General features: G+C 38.6%; 1 protein-coding gene across 1 annotated transcript in view; it reads right to left on the bottom strand.

The window, feature by feature from the left end:
• Window positions 1–18,069, bottom strand: part of DHRSX (dehydrogenase/reductase X-linked) — a 159,488-nt gene that overhangs the window by 47,626 nt on the left and 93,793 nt on the right. Inside the window, exon 4 of the mRNA XM_079307837.1 lies at window positions 9,784–9,885. Coding sequence (XP_079163963.1) covers window positions 9,784–9,885 — 102 coding nt within the window. The remainder of the gene's footprint in view (window positions 1–9,783; window positions 9,886–18,069) is intronic.

Below are 18,069 nucleotides of genomic sequence, written 5' to 3'. Positions count from 1 at the left end.
TTCTCTTATTTGAAGAAAAGTCATTTTTAATTCACTAAAAGTGAACATACAAAGTTACCAACAGGCAATTGAACTTGTCTCCTTCCTTAACAAAAGGGAAAACCTTGTAAGTGTAGCAGCAAACTCTCTTTTTTAAATTATTAATTAGCATTCAATAGATATTAAAAGTGGCATGCTATTGATTTTCTCTTGTCCAGAAACATCATCAGCTTTACCTAAGGGTCCTAAATATTAACTCAAAAATGAGAGCTGATTCTGCTTTTAATTCTCTGAACCAGTCCAATACTATTTGAAATATTAACAAATGCCTTATCTTTTCATTGTCAACTAAGAATGATTGTGCTTATTTTTCTGGTATGGAATCCAAACAACTCCATAACTTTCTGATATTCTAATTATCAATAATTTATATACTATATATAATTTATATAAAGTTTATAACTATATGTATATTTAATATTTATAATTGATAAATTTATAATTTATACATTGTAAGTCATAATTTTTTCAGAGTGTAAGTGAAATTTGAAGTGGCAGCACACAAACAATTAATGTCAAACATCTCAATTCTTATAACCTTCATTCAATATAATTCAATATAACCTTCTTATATGCTTTTCCCTGTAATTGAGCTACATTGTCTCCAGAAAATTCAGTTTTAAAATATCACTGATAACTTATGGCATAAGAAAATGAATTAATAAGCAAACTGGACATGAACTTCTACTTTGTAATTGATTAGCTGTTGCTGAAATATTCTGGCAAAAGACTGATAGTATGGGAACAAAAAACTGACTAAACAAAACATGGATGTGTGATTTTGCAGAGGTAGAAATAAATTAGAATAAGGAAAATATTTTTCTGAAAAATTATGCTGAACAACTGTTCTTATAGTAATACATTCCAGGGTGCTGCAGTTCTGCATTTATTGTAATATGTTCAAATTACACACATTTTTAATTTGCTTTAATGAATAACAAAAATTATATTCTTTTTTAATTCTAGGCAGTAATCATATTTCTCACTCAAAGAATGAATACACTTCAAGAGAGCTGTCTTTGTAAGCCAGAATTTATGATGATTCTCTGTAAAAGTTTCTAATGAAACTCTTGGTTTTTGATCCATTTTATGTAATTTAAAGAACAAAATGGATTTGACATTGCATGCAGCATAACAAAAAATTTTATGATAGCTGTAAATATTATAGGCTAGACATACTCCATTTTTATTGAATTATACAGGAGAATTTGCACTATGCCTGCTCGTACTGCAGATGATGATAAATATTTCTCTAATTCCCATACCTCCCCCTACAAAGACGTCCTTCATCTCCATTATAAAATGTGTTTTAAGAGCTGCAAAAATACAAGTATTTCCCTCATCTGAATTTATTTACAATGAGCTACTTGGAGGTTTTTAAAGTCAGTTCTCTCAAACTCACTATAAAAGAAAAATTTAATTTCTTTTTCACATACAAAACAGTTCCAGCCAGGCTCACAGAAGAGGGTTTGGAGGCAAATTCCCCTCACACAAGTTCTTTTATCAGCCAAAGGCTGGGCAGATAAAGCAATAGGTCAGCCACAAACACTTACACAAAAACACCTTCACAGCAGGAGGTGAACCTTTATAATCACATTCACCCAATTCCTGCCCTTTACACAGAAGAGATACATACTGTACCAAAAACATTCCCAAGGGGAAAAATTAGGAGACAGTTACTTTCAGTAAGAGCACAAAGCCCTTCCTCTGTACAGGCTTTGCACTCTCTTAGCTGATGCCTTCAGCAGCATCCCCAATGCTACGAGTGCAGCCCCGTGGGACAGCCCATCCCGCTTCCCAGAATGTCAGAACTGCTCTCTTCTGCACACCCATGCAGAAAAACACCTCCACAGCAGGTGTGTCTACATGTAAAACACCTCCATACAGCAGCATGCCCTGGCTGGGCTGCCTATCCCTGCTTGCTTGTTCCACCTTGCTCAGCTGGGCTGTGCAATCCCAGAGCGTGCCTGCCCTGTGGCTCTCTCCTGGCTAGAGAGCAACGAGAAAGTGCAATGCCTTATTGCAAGAATTGTCCCCAGAAGTGACAACTGGAGGCACAACTGTGCCCACATGACTGCTTCTTACAGGTACTGCTTCTTGCTGCCTTGTCTGGGCTGCAGAGCAGTGGATTTACAGCACTGCTGTAAAAGCTGGGACAGAGCTGCTCACTAAGACACATCCCTAACCCAGAGCCCAGTGCTGCAGCTATGCCACAGGCCTATTGGTATCCCAGGAAAATGTTCTGAGTCTCAACAGGACCACACACAGATGCCAGATTAATAGTGTATGAGAGCTGAAAAGGTAAAAATCCTAACAGTTTAGAAGAAAAAAAACAAAAACATGTATGAAACTTGGTGCAGCTTTCCAATGCTATTGTCTTGCTCCCAGTCTCCACAGAGGGAGTTTTCCTAATGTCTTTTGGATCATCTTATGTGTGTGTGTGTGCAATTTTCCAAAGCCAAATGGGAGGAAAATGAAGCACAGCAAGAATCCCATGGCATAACAATGACACCTGGATGACACACAGATATCACACACTTGACCCTTGGGGAGATGCAAAGACAGCTGCTAGTCTGTCTGGCATCAGTGCTGGAACAATGTAATGTGCATGGACCTTTGGCAACTGTGAAAACAGGTTTGATAAAGGACAGGGACCAAGCCTGGGGTTGTAAAGAAGAAACATCTCCAGAGGATTAGGTCTCTCCTGCCTCATCTCAGGATAACTTCTCCACAGGAGTCTGCCTGAACCTCTGCTCCAGCACTGAACAAGTTCCCATCAGCTCTAACCTCTGGAGGAGCCTGAAGTGAGACCCAGTGCCCATCTCCACCAAGCTCAGAGGCCAGGAAGAGCAGGTGGGATGCTGGTGCCCCATCTCAGTGCTGGTGCATGCAGCACATCCCACCACAGCTCAGGGCTGTGATTTGGGCAGAAAAACCTGCTCAGGCTCAACTCAGGACATGTTTGATATAGGCAAAATACTCAGTGAGGAACACAAAAAAGGTGGCTTACAAAATTCAGTGCTTCTGACTTGATCCATCAGGGGAATATTCCATATGTGGCAAAAGATGCAGCCACCACTGACACAAAGACAAGATCTTGTCTGCATTCAATTCCACACTGTGTGATGACACCACAGCCTTTATGAAAAACCTTGCCATCATTTTTGACATTAAAAAAAACCCAAGCTCCTAAGATGTTTGCCTTATCATTTGTCTTAAACTGTTTTATTTGGCATTACAAAACAAAGAAAAAAAAAAAGCCAGCCTAAGGCAAATACTTGGCATGGAAACTCTTATCCCAAAGACTAGAAGTTCAGCTAAGTAGTAAGGAACTGAAAACTGAGTAATGTCTTCTGCTGGTTCTCCCAGACCCACATATAATGTTCACAAGGGAGGAGTGCACTGTATGAACTGTGCCAAAGAAGATAAAGCAATGGATCTTTCCAGGAAAAAAAAAAGCAAGTTCTTGGTTTCTCAGTAAGTTAAAGAAAAGGAAAAAATGCAGACAATTCCCATTAGAGGAGTGTGAGAACAACAATCATATCTTGGTAGGTTCAGAACATAATGAACCAGCTGTTATACTTCCATAGGAACAGATTCACATTCTGAATCAGTGTCACACTGCTACACGTGAACACAGCACCAGCTAATTCCTTGGAAAATGTGTCAATTAAAAAAAGTAAATACATTCCATAACCAAGCTTTTGATTTTACACTAGAATAAATCAGAGCATTCCTAATTAGGTCTGGTTGAAAAAAAAAACCAAACCTTTGTTTCCTAAAAATATGCTCAGTAACTGTTTGGTTATTTGAGTTGGCACAATGGTGAGTCAGCCCACTCACAATCAGAAAATAGGAAAGTCAGTCACAGCTTTCTAATTCAATAGGATATTCTCTCAGAAGTAAAATATTTCAGTTTGCAATTTGTGTCAAAAATATTTTTACCTAAAAGCTATGAAAGGATTAAGTAAAAATAAAACATGGCTCACTCCTGCCTTTCAGAAAAGCCAATGGCAAATGTTCCATGCACTTAAGTAGAACCGGTTGGGTTTCCTAATCCATCAATAGCTGAATTTTGTATCTGTCTTCCACTGATAAAATATTCACATTCAAGACATAAAAGCAAATGGGTCAGAAACCTGCAGCATGTGGAGCCTGAGATATTTTCCCTTTCACAAAGTGTTTGATATCACAGACAGAGAAAAAGCTTTGGAAATAATCAGAAAGATAAAGATAATATCAAACAAAAGTCAGGATTTTCATGAATGAAATCCTTACTCTTTGAAAGCCAGAAGAGTCTAAGGTCACCCCTCTAACTTATTAGTTCTTCCAATAAAAAAATAAAACCTTTTATAGGAAATCTGACATCTTCTTATAAGATAAATATAATTCTGGCAGACAAAAGTGTTATCCAGGTATAATAAAATCTCTAGCTGACAACTGCTGCTCAAAGTCCATATGTCAGATAAATGTGGGCATGTCACAACCCTCATTTTCTGTGAATGAGCCAGGTTGGATACTGTCAGCAGTGTCATGGGGCTCTGACCCATGTGCCCAGACAAGTTACTCAGAGTACCCAAGGCACCTAATACCTGGGAAGAGCAGTGTGTGAGCAGCCAGCCTCCCCACAGCCAGCTCTCTTAAAAGATTATTTCTTCTGCAAAATCTGAGATGGCATCTGTCATGCTCTGAACTTCATGAAAAAATATGGCTCTGGGAGTTTCTTCTCATTTTAGAACAGGTTAATACCACATCTTAAGGTTCTTATGAATCTTCTTTTTTTCCCACCATACATGGAAGGTCCATTTAAAGCCAATCTCTCCACCACCTCAAATTAACTTTTCCAGGTAAAACCATCTCCCCAAGGCCCAGGTCTTCCATGATATCCAGTACTTATCATCCATTGCATACAGGTAGGGTCTATTTACTCATCTGCTCATCCCCTTCTCTCTTTGTTCCTATCACTCTATACCTTTTCCATCACAGCTTTGCTGGGGTATTGCTCTAATTTGTCTTCAAGGAAGGATAAAGATGGAATGTGATGTTGTAAGCAAGACTCTGGAAGGCCTTTAATGAGATATCATACCCTCAATTCACCACAGCTTTCCTGTGTGGCTAGAGGAGAAGCATTAATTTCAATTAAATCCAAGTTTCACTGGAGTAACAGCAGCCCTCCTCACAAACTTTCCCTCAAGGCCTTCTCCAGTGGATTTCCACATCCCTGAGGTTTCTTCTCTTTTGATCAGAATAGCCAGTGTAGCCTACAGCTGCTACAGGCAAGGGAGCTGGCTCTTACCAAATCCAGTGGGACAGGATCTTTTCATAGATCCCACTGTGATCACTTCAAACAATTTAACTATTAGTAAATTAATCCTATAAATATGACCTGTAAGTAGGTAAGTAGGAATAGAATTGTTTGCATTTTATACATGCCCTTGTTCCAGCCCTCAAATTTCACTCTTCTTCTTCTGATCTGATCCTGCAAATACTCAAGAGCAAGAATAATATATGATCAACCATGACAGCATCCATGGGACTATTCAAAGGACTCCTGGCAAAGGATTATGGCTGACCTGCACATGGCTGGATTGTGTGTAGATAATACAAGGAAATATTTATATTTCACATACTCAGCTACTGATACAGCTTTTAATGTGCTCTTGAAACTGAAGAGGTAAGCTTATACAGACTTATTAATTCTATCAAGAGACTGATAATTTCTCAGATGATCCACAAAGTACCAAATATGATCATCTGAATTAGCTAACAGTTCAGGAATATTGATTTTAAATTGCCTTAGATAGGCTTCAACCTGAAATATATTAACTGTAATCTGACTGCAATAATTGTTAATAACAGCCTGGAATCTCTAAGTTGGCATTTCAGTGTTAAAGAGGTAGACAGTGCATGTTTGGCATCCAGAGGTATTCTGGTGTCACTAAATATCTTGTGATTTTTGTCTTGGCTCTATTGGTTTTAAGATCATTAAGTACTGTAAACAGCATACAAGCAAAACCATTAACTACAATGTGCTGAGGAACAGTTCTAGCACATAAAGAAAACTACTGCCTTCAAGGTTAGAAAAAAACATCTCTGGCATGAAACAGGGACTACTGGAATTTTGGAATTTTACAGTGTTTTGGTATCTGTCTCCTTTTCAACCACAAGAAGACAAGAGAATTACTAATGCATTTTAACAGCAATGCCATTTTTAGGAATGTATTAAATAATTAACACTAGTGTACATGCTGTAATTTGCTAAATGCTTTTCAGCTGTACAAAGACACAGTTCTTTCCAAACCAAACTAAAAATTGGCACCCAATTTCTAATTAGCAGACTAGAAGACACATTCTTCTGACCTTCTGTCACATTAAGCATTCTGCACTGCTTGTGCTGCATCCCTGTCTGTGGCTCACAGTTCAACCATTTAGCTTAGTCCTTGTTTTCTACAGAAAGTGAATTTGTTTTCTATGTCATAGCATTTTTCTGTTTTTAGCACTAGCGCTTTATATTAAAAAAAGTTTATATAATACTCTAATAATATTTGCATTTTTAATATGTTTTGTTTATTTTAAAAACCAAGAGCTGAGCATGCACATTACTGATGCAGAAAGCATAGTAATGGAAAAACAGGCCCTTATTTGTCAGCTGAAATAATGTGTGCATTCAACCAAATTTTTCCTTTTAAATTAGAAACTAGAAAGTTAAATGTACATGCTAATATAAGCTGTAACAAAAAGAGGAGGTGACTAGTGCACTAATCTCTATTTAGTTGCATACCTAAGCCTTCACATGATTATTGTGGGACCTGGATGTTTAACTCTAGGAGAATTCTTTGAAACTCAGGACTTTAGTATAAATTTAATTTCCAACTAAATCCTTGAGTTAGGTAAGGAATAGAGAACAAGTGATTAAGAGACACTTTGAAAAAAAAAATCACCAGTGACCTTAAAAACTGCTGAAATTCATATCAATCTCAGGTCAGATATGTAGTATTGATTATTTACTTAGTACAGTAATTCACATTAAATCCCTTGTCTTTAATAATATTTCAATGTTATTTTCGTACCTTGCATTCTTGTAAAATGTTGGAACTTTTATCAAGTCATCTTCAAATGTTTAGTTTTTTGACAGGTTTGCATAAGTCCTCAACAAATATCATATACCTTCACATATATATAGGATACATATCCATGTAGTTAATATGTTGAAAGTTCATTAACATATGCACATGATTATACCAATCAATTTAAAAGATTTAGATTTAGATTTAAGCAATTAAATAATACTAGTATGTAGTGCAAAAGTTTCAGTGTAACAATTCTTACATTTTTACACTAAATGTAACAGAGGAGTACAGCCCTGATAATAAAATGCTTGGTCCTATGAAGACAAAAATAAAAAAAAATCTAGCTTGCTAATAGTTGATCAGAAGTTATGGGATGCATACAAATGATTTCCCAAAAAGTCTGGTTTTCCAAACCTATGGGAAAGGCAGTGGAACAGGCAACTGTGATGAGGCTTTTGTGACAGTAGTGCTTCCAGTTCTGCAGTCCATTATGGACTGAATCATCCTCCTTAGTGAAATAAAACAAAAGAGAAAAACAAATAGAAAATAGGAGGAAAGAGGAAGAGAGAGGGATAAGCCAACCAGATAGCCCAAATGCCAGTACTTCTCCTGATTGTGCTCAATACTGGTGGTTTTTGCATCACACCATTTCTCCTCTACTAGATATGTTCATTTTCCTCTTATGTAGCAAGGAAACATTTGGGCTTTCACTATGAAACAAAAATTACTATTGAAAGTGGGTTTTCATGATAACAAAACTAAATTACTAAATGCTGCAGATTCTTTACAAAAGGAAATAAAAAGGACCATTAAAAATAAATAAATAAATAAGATGTGAGAAAGAGCATTCAAAAGTGGAGTCATTGCCCAGCAATGGAAAGAGACTAACCCATAATTCTATGGGATTCTTTACCTGGGATTCTTTACCTGCTTTGAATGTGATTCTGTTAAGGCAAATTGAACCATTCATTTCATTGTAGATTCTAAAAGGATTTTCTCAAACAATAGATTTCTCTTGGGAACTGTATTTGGTAAAAAACCATAAGTGAAATCAAATGGCTTTCCTGCAAGTCACAAATATGTGAAAATACATTCACAGCTTGAAGCAGGCAAATTTTACTCTTAACCTCCTTTCTTAAAAGAAGTTTTGGGCTTACACTCTTTGGTCTTGTAACATTTTAGGAACATTATGAGAACTATTTTCATACAACTTTGTTTCTTGGATAAGAAGACACATTTAGTTTTCATCCAACCCAATTCATCAGCAGCTAGGGTAGAAAAAATCCTGTATTCCAGAGGGTTTCCCAGTTGCTTCAGCCTCATCATTTTTCCTCCAAGCCCCTGCTGACAATGCTGGCTTTGCTCAGGCTGAAAACTAGTGCGCTCTTTTCCCATAAAATGTTTTTTCAAATAGTGTTGTTCCCATCTGTGTAACAGTTTTTACTCTGAATATTTAGAAGTAAATCTGGAAAGACTTTGTAGCTAGGCTTAAATATCCACTAATTAACTATAACTAAGCTTAAATATCCACCTCTAATTATTGCATGATTAAAATAACAATGGTAGTCTTTTTTCCCTAATCAAAGAAAAATAAACTCTTGATTGAACATTAAAAAAATTTTACATATCAATCAGCAAATAAAAAACACTTCAATTTTTATTGCAGTATTTACTTGTTTTACTGAGAGCTCTTTAAGGCATCAATGAATATAACAAAACCATTTATTAACAGCATGTTTGCTCTCACTAGGATTGAAGTGTGCACAGAAAAACAGAAAATATTCTGTGGGATGTCTTACTAAAATGTAAATTAACATGTAAATAGTTTGGAAAACAAGAACAGCACCAAACAGCAGCAAGACAAAATTGTTGCTGGTGGGTTTTCCCCCTAGCTAAATAGACTGGTGAAAATTCCCCTTTAGAACAGTAAATGCAAAGCATGCATGATTTCTGGAAGAAAATTATTGTACAAGCTTGGTTCCAAAAATACTGTGGCTATAATACAAAATTAGATAGCAAAAACATGAATAACAAAAGCTAAAATCCTTAAGAACAGAGAGATTCACTTGATAATTGTATGAATGGAAGACAAACATTGTCCTTTTAATTTGTTTTCTGACCACTGAGGATGCTGTTTTATGAACAGCTTTCCAGTAGCACCTGGATCTATGCAGTGACTTCTCTGAGGCTGCTGGATGATTTGCCAGATTATATTTCAAGTGGATTATGCTCCCAGCCCAGCTCATCAGCCATCCACAGTAAAGAAGTGTTTATACAGGGAAAAACATAAGGGGAGAAAAAGTAAATAAAGGTGAAAAGACAGACTTTCTACTGGCATAAATTACAGCTTCTCTTTCCTTTCTTATTTTTCTTAGAGATCCTCGGATTCTTATATAATCACATTCTTTTTAGTGCTGGAGAGCTAAAAAATCACAGCAAAGGAATCAGACTTGTAATAACAACATGAGCAGGTGTGGCACTGAAGTGTTCAGACTGATCACCTGACAACCTCTCAAAAAATGCAATTTAACTCCAGAAAGACATTCCAGTAAATGCAGCCTTGTGGTAAACTGCTGCATGGTTCAGATAATCTGTTTGAAATGTGAAGTGATGGAAAGACCTCCATCTGTCACATCTTCCCTTGCAGATATGAGAAGAAAAAAACAGAACTCACCATTATTCACCAGGACATGGAGTGGACAATTCTTTGCTCTAAACTGCTGCACAAATTGCCGTATAGACTTCATAGAAGCCAAATCACAGTATAAAAACTCCACTGGGAGAGAAGGAAAGATAAAAACAATGAGAGTTAAGTCAGTTATAATGATATAAAAACACACAGACATCAACAAGTACTCCTGTGAAACATCACTAGTAGAATAAAAGTTTTAAAAAGAAAACAGACTTCAAAATCATGGGTGGAGCTGGTCTCAAGTTCTTTCTTTCTCTTTCCTCCCTTAATTTCTATTTTTAAACTATTGATTCTTCACAGAGCAAATATGGGGAAAGGAGGTGAAGGAGGGCATCAAACAAAGCAAATATGCACCAGCCCTACTGTTCTCACTGCTGCTACCATTTAGGAAGAGAAGCTGCAGTGCTGCAGCACTGGGATGATCAGGACAGGCAGCTGGAAATCAAATGGGGACAGGAGAAGGCACATCACACACCACAAGGTTTCCCTATTTTTCTGATGCAAATATCCTGCCGTTTGTTTTTTCCCAGATTATCTGCTGAGTACCTGTGGTTGGAAAATTTATAAAACAGAACTTTATTGCCAGTAGGAGAGATGAGCAGCACCACACCCTGAACACAGCAACTCCACTGATCACTAAAAACAAATAGAGCATTATAAGAAATGCTGTGGCTCCTGTGGGCATCCAGGGACATTTGGTGTCCAGGTCACCTGGGAGCAACAACCAGCCACAAAAATGCCATTTACACGTGGGTAAGAGTCACAGAGACCCTTGTCTTTGGCACTGGCAGTGTGATTTGAGAGGAGCACACCTCACATGAATATTTTGGATGGCATCCTGCCTAGGTTGCTGATGTCAGTCAAAGGGCAGGGTGGCAGGGGACTGGCAACTGGACTGCAACAACGAGATTGCTCAAGGGGCAGGGTGTCAGTGTCTCAAAATATACCAGTATGTCTTTATTTCCAATAAAACACATCAAACAAGCGTCCTGTTGTTCAAAGCATTAGCCATTGATCTGCACTAGAATGCTACAAAATTAATTGGTCAACATAAAAAATATTACTTTAATTCCCCCAGCAGCTTTAAACCCATCAGGTCTTAACATTCAGCTGCAGTTGTTCAGCTTTCCACCCCAGACTCTCACAGCACTGCCTCATTGATTGCCTTGCCTTGCATGAAGCCATGGCCAGAGTTATGAAGTGAAAAGAAGTAGTGCCCCCTGCCAACAGCAGTAGCTGTCCCCACACAAACAATCCAAATTCTTTAGAAGATGTGCAAAGAGGAAAAAGAAGGAAAATTATGACCTTGTCAAACTGTTTTAGCCTTTAAAAAATATATATATTGCATGCCAGGCTTTTGATTTGTTTCAGTATTATTTCACTGTGTCCTTGCAGGGTGAGCCCTTACTGTCCTGTTTCTTTTCAATGAGCTCCCAGATTTCCCAGCTGTGGCAACCTCTGCACAATCTCCATGATTTTGGCCACCACATCAAAGGGTTTCAGAGGCTCACTGTTTTCTTCCCTCCCCTGGCCACACAGCTGCTGCCCTGTGCTCCACAGGAAGGAGCAGCCACCCCCTTCCTTGCACATGGGTTCCCCCACCTCTTCTTATGAAAGCATCAGCCTTTGAAAGAAGGGCAAATTAAAGAGATACAGTTCTTCAAAAATTCCCATCATGATAAGATGATTAAACTATTGGATAAATAGGCTCCAGTACAGGTTGTAATAAGAGATTTTTCCTCTTACTCTCTTCCTGGTCCATCAGGGATGTTCATCCTGTCCCCACCAAGGCTCTGAGCTATAATGCCTCTTTATAGCATGTCAGTACAATAAGAGATTAGGAAGGTCTGCAGGCACAACAACAAGATAAATAAAAAAGATATTCACAACTCTTCTTTAATTCCTTTCCAGAAGAACAGTTTCTTTAGTTTCCTTAGTATGAGGCTTTAATAATCCCTATATATTTGGAACCTAGGCATTAGTCCTTTGAAATTGTCTTAGTGAATGTATATAAATTATTAGGTATCCTTTTCCAATAAAAACAGACAAACAACAATGCTTATCCAGTGTTAAGATAGTGTAAATACATTTTTTCAAAGTGGCTCATTTCAACAGCACTGTCCCATTAATAGAAGTGGAAAATTTGTTGATCTCTCTGCAGACCTTTAAGTGCTCAGCAATTTTCTTTGATTTCACTGAAGCCCTGCACCTGGAGATGGTAAGGAAATGAAGAAGTTATTAACTTCTGCCACTGAAGAGAATTGCTCAGGCCATTCCTCCCGTGGCCTAGTCACTGTATAAAACCACATGAATGGCACTGTAATTGCTCAGATATCCAAAACCTTCTCGTAATGAATTATTAATAATTAGTGCAACAATGAGTGGAGTGAAGACCTGGATGAAGCTTTATGCTGACTCTGCTGTTGTTCCACTTCATTAGGCAGCTCATCAAGGAAAGAGATTAGGGAAAGCATGATCCCTTCTCAGGAGGCAGCCACACTGCCAGTGGAGGAGTCACTTTTAATACAAAATATTTATCTTGGTACAGGAGGCATTAGGCCTTCATCAGCTGTGGTATTTTGTGGCACAGTGCAGGTTCCAACCACTTCTTCATCACCAGTATAGACTCTGACAATGTTATTGACTCAATTGCTAGATATTCAAGAAAAGCAGACCACTGAGGACATCCACTGAGCTAAATTTTAATCTCTTCCCTTATCTGACCTTGCACTGCCAACAAGAATGGTGGTTAGATAATGTGTGCCAAGAGAGAGAATTTTAGCCTGACCAACACAGTCTCATCCTTCCTGATAATTAATTTTTTGCTGCAGCTGTCTGATCTCCCCTCCCGTAATTTTGCAGTTCTGCACAACAAATGCTGTCCTTCATTATGACTGTACAGTGCCCAGACTAATGGCACACCAGGCCAAGCTATCATTACTAAACTTATTTACTTGTTTGCTCAGGAAGCATGTCATCTTACTCAGTATTTGTAAAGCACCAGTCATCAAAAGATGGGAACATGCTTCAGAAAGGAAAACAAACAAACAAATCAACCCCCAAACTTTTCTTTCTGCTCACAGGGTGGAAGCACAAGTGGCCAAAGTCCTTGTTGGTGCTCACTCATGCATGGCAGCTCTCTGCCAGGGAGGTGGATTCCCTGGCACAGCTGAGCCAGGCACTGCTACCCTTGGGAAACTGTGCCAAAATCTGCCTCCAAGTCGTGGCTGACTCAGGGCCTGGAGCACAAACTGAGTTTCCTCTTCGCCCCATCATGGGTTTTTTATCAGTGTACTGAAGAATTGCAAATTTAGAAGCTAAGAACAATGGTAAGCTTTTAGAATATTTTTGAAGCCTGCACAAGTATACTAAGCATGACATTTTTTAGATGCCTTAGTTAATATAGACCAGTGATTAATGATGTGAGCAAATGACTAAACTGGATTGTGAACCAGGAATGTATCTTGAATTACTTCACAGAAATAAGAATAGTAATGTTTTTCCATATAGGATAGGTATGAGCAAAAAATGTGCATTAACAAGAAAACTGAAACATGCCAAAATTCTTGTCTTTTACCACCATAGTGGCCTTTCTGTTTCAGAGTTTAATAATACAAGTTTTCAAAGCTATCTAGTTATTTTCTTATTCTCTATGCTATTAATACAAAAATGGAGAGTAGAAGCTACCTACAGAATATCTGCAGCTAATGCAACAAAATATTCAAATTTCTAATTCTACCTCATTTTATCTCTCCTTTTTCTGTACTACTTGCTTTCAGGTACTTCTGCAGTGACAGACATGCCTGCATTTCTTTCTTCTACTGGATGTATCCCATGTTCTTATCTAAATAATTTTTCCAATGAATGCAAGTACATCCATAATTGTCAGACACTGGCTAAAATTTTCACTATTAAAAATATTTTTCTATTCTTTTATTATAATTTGATGACTCAGTTGTCAGAGAGCTATTAGATATTGAAATACAGAATGAGTAAAATTTCCCAACAGACAGAGTTACTTACGGTATTAACCACATATGAATAGATGTGCATATGATAGTGCTACAATTGATGCTTTCCCAAATTGCTGTCCTTCAAACAAGTATCTGCCTGGTGCAGCAATTTTCAGCCACAGGGAAGCCAGCACAATGTTTTTTGGCTGTCCATACAGACCCCACAAAGCCACACTGGCTGCATGTGTGACATTACTGAGCACATGTACTGTGCAGTGCCCGCTCCTGCATTTTACACCCTCCACTTGCTTGTCATGGTAACTAAGATGAGAGAGCCTGAATGACTAGCATCTGGTAGCTTCTGGAGAGCTTTCTGACACCCTGAGCCCCACAAAATCCAGGAGGAGGCCCAGCATTAGCAGAGCCTGATACAGCCCCAAAGTGCTCACACTGCCCTGAGCTTCACCACCAGAGTCAGCTTCCCCATTTCTGTCTGCCTGCTTCTTCACACTATTACATCCTTTCTTCACATCCAGAGCTCCCTCCTTGGCTTTCCACACCAGCACAGTAGACTGTGACTGCACATTTCCTCTGTGTCTGTATCACAGAAAGCATGAAATGGGAACTTCAGTCTGGCATGGGAAGAAAATTCAGAGGCAAAAAAGAATGGATAGATATTTCAGTGAACTATCAGGGCTGTAACTCTGAGATGTTTACTGATCATCTAAACACAGGAAAATGCATTTTTTGATTCCTGAAGACCACTTAGGCTTGGTTTAGATCAGATTAAGATGAGACAAGGCCACCCACCAACTACCACTTTTTATGCATTCAGCTCTAACTCACCATGTTGAAATTTTTATGGACAGCTACAGCTCTGCTTGAGCAGAAATCATAAATCAAAGTCTACTTGATTTTAGTACTTATATTACAGCAGTTTTCTATTATTCTTTCAATGCCTTTGTGTTAAAAACAAATTCAGGGGATACATTCTAACAAAAGCTACAAGACTGCCCAGAACTGCAGAGAGCTGAGGAATACAGGAAGGATTGCTTTGCCTGTTCCACCCATCTAGCCAATGTCTGAAGATAGCACAAGGAAGAGCTACTTCTTCAGCAAGGAGCAAGAAATGCCTCCTAGCCCAAGATAACAGAAAACAGTAGTCAGTAGTATTGTTCAGTAGTCAGGTACTGATGTTCAAAAAAGCATCTCACAGGTGCATCACATCCTGGTTTCTGTATCTCCACAGAGCAGTTCTCCTTGGGCAACTGCATAGCAGCAAGGAGAAATTCTGTCCTGCTTATTAACAACTGAGCATGACTCTGAGAACCTGGACAGTGCCATGGAGATGTTTATCAGAAAGGGCCCTTGATGAGTCAAAAACATCTTCTAGATGCTGCACTGCAGAGTTAGGGAAGCTCTCCAGAAAGGTGGCAGGTGAAAAGGGAGTGGAGCAAACCTCAGGAAAGAAAGAGCATGAGCTGAGAGGAGAACAAGATAAAGCAGTACTGACTGGAGTCTACTTGCCTTTTTTCATCACTTTGTCCTTGCTGTGAGTGGAAAATGCAAAAGCAATTCTACACTGCTGACACAAACTTGTGGTTTATCATTCTGCCAGCTGGGTATGTGCAGCAGCACACAAAGTCCCCATCTACAAAACATAACTCCCATTAGCAGAATTTTCCTACGTTGTCTGGGACTCACACAAGGGCTGTGATGCAAGTGTGATGCTCAGACATGCATGATGACAGAACACTGCATGCTATTCAGGACCATAAAATGCTTACTTTAAAAGGACTTCTCAGTAAACAAAACCAAACAAAATCCTTCAGGTCAATAAGGCATGTACCAACCAATTGCACAACAATATTGACACAACATAAATGCAGCAAGAACAGTGTCTCCTCCATGCACTTGATGACATTTCTGGCCTCTACACTACAAGCACTATATAATCTCCTCCACTCTGCATTAGCAGCCAAGATTCACAGGAGTAAAATATTAAATTGATTAACACACAAAAAATCCTAGTATGTGCAATCCTGCCCATGAACTGGTCAATGCTTAATTCCAGTTATGGTGATAAATTGCAGAATTTTGACTCCTAGTCCTACAAATTATTACAAACATGTGACCTTGGACAAATGCATGCTGAGCATTTTATAAGTTCTCCCCAGTATTATTCTCTGTCTTTTATTAGCCTGAATAACTTTGTGCCCCTTTACAGACCACTGATCTTTCACAGACTATTAGCAGAAATAATAAAGCATGGGTAGCTCTAGAGCAGATTTAATGTTCAAGATGATGCTTGTGATATACCACTGAAGAAGAAGAAGACAAATGGAAGACCTCCATCTGGCAAAGTGTGTGAGTGCAGTGGCACAGATCAAAATAGTGAGCACATTTAAATATATAACATTTGAGCATGTTTTTATATTAAAAGATACACTCTCAATTTAAGGCAGCCTAGTTTGTCTACAGCCTTTCAGCAGGCAAGCCAGAGCACCTAAATTCAGCTGCTTCTTCTCTGAGTCATCCATTCCAGCACCTCTAACTTTAAAGGCAGTACAAAGAGATAAACATCCTGTGCCTAATGTCAGCTTTTGTAAACAGCCTCTGTGTGTCATCCTCTGGCCAGTTCAGAGGAACAAGAGCTCTACATCAGTGTTACAACATAAAGAGAAATCACATTAGGCAAATATTAGAAATTCATGCTTTTGGGTTTGTTTTTGTTTGTTTGTTTGTTGTTTGTTTTTGTTTTGTTTTGTTGTGGGGGTTTTTTTGTTGTTTTTGTTGTTGTTTGTTTGTTTGTTTTGTTTCTTCATGAAAGTTTTGACTTTTTCTGTTCAAAGAGATACTATAAAATAAAGGTACTTTGTGATGCCATTTCTTAACCATAGTGCTTTAGTCCATTGTACTAAGAGAAATGGGGGAAAACAGCTTCAGGTGGGAGCTGTTTTCTTTCTCAAAGGTGGAAGAGTAGAATAAAGAAAAGGAATTGGCTTTCAGGAACTGAGCAATCTGCCTTAGCTACTTCCAGCTTCCACAAGAGAAGTGTGTGGCTGAGTACAGTGATCCTTTGACTTGTTACATTCAAGAAACACCCCAGTAGCTCTTGAGTACTGGTTAATCAAAATGGACAAAATTTAAGGAAAAGAGCAATGCTCTAAATCCATCACTACCAGCAGCTCCCATTACTGCTAAAATGTCAGCTCATCACATGAGAGACCCCTGAACAGCTTCACAAAGCACATTGCCAGCACAGTGCACACTGCACTAACAGCAGTACAGAAAGGAGAGTCCATATAAAGCAACAAAATGTCCAAGTGTGACTCTGCTGCTTCCAACACCAGGTGGGATGTAATTTAGGTGTGTTATCTTTTCAGCACAGCTCATACAGGCATGGCATGCTCTGGGTTTTTCAAACATGCAAGCAGTGCTTTGCTGCTTATTGACATTTTTTGTTCAGTGGGGACAGAGCTTGAAAAGAAAAAAACTGCCATTGGCTTGTCAGAAAAGTAACCTTGGGAGGAGATGGCAGCAGTGGGATCTACAAGCAGCTCTCAGGGTGAGAAAGGTTATCTCAGCTTCCCATGGGTAAAATTTCCTCCAGATTATTCACTAGGGAGGCTTAGCTGTTTTAGAATAGCAAATATACAACAATAGATACATATAAAATTTTCTCACATGCTTCCTCATCATGAGTTCAGGTGCTCATCACCCAGGATTCTGACTGTAGAGAGACAAAGCTCTCTGACATCCTCCCCTATTGATATGGGAAGATTTTGTTTTCACCCCTCTGAACAACTTTTTGGGACCTCCTTCTGCCACCATTTTGAGGATCTATGGGCATGCCTTCACATAAGCTGAAAGGAAACATGACTTTGGCTCTTCATAGGACCATTTAGAGCCCTGTAAAGAAATGTGGGAAAATGCCATGGCCACATTAATTTCAGACTGAGCCTGATATTCAGAAGACAAAAAAAAAAAAGTGTCCCAGAGAAAATGGTTTTCCTGTCTGTTCCTGAGGACTGAGGAAGGCAGCCTTCCTCCTGCTGACAGCTAGGCATGCTTTCTTCCCTCCAGAAGGATCAAAACTAAAAGGACATGCCTGGGTAAAATCCCTCTGTTTCATGGGGACAGAATTTCCAGTGAGCTTCTGAAGATTCATCATTTATGGACAGAAGCTGGTTTAGAAAACCTTCTTTGCTATTATTACCCTCATTGTAGAGGGATTGGACTGGACAATCTTTAAGAATCCCTTCCAATCCAAACTATTCTTTGATTCTTCATACTTTTAGACCTATCTTCCTCT

This window comes from Erithacus rubecula, assembly GCF_903797595.1.
Source record: "Erithacus rubecula genome assembly, chromosome: 1".
NCBI classification, from domain to species: Eukaryota; Metazoa; Chordata; class Aves; order Passeriformes; family Muscicapidae; genus Erithacus; species Erithacus rubecula.
Note: the sequence above shows the minus strand (reverse complement) of the source record. Positions and strands in the feature narration are given on the sequence as shown.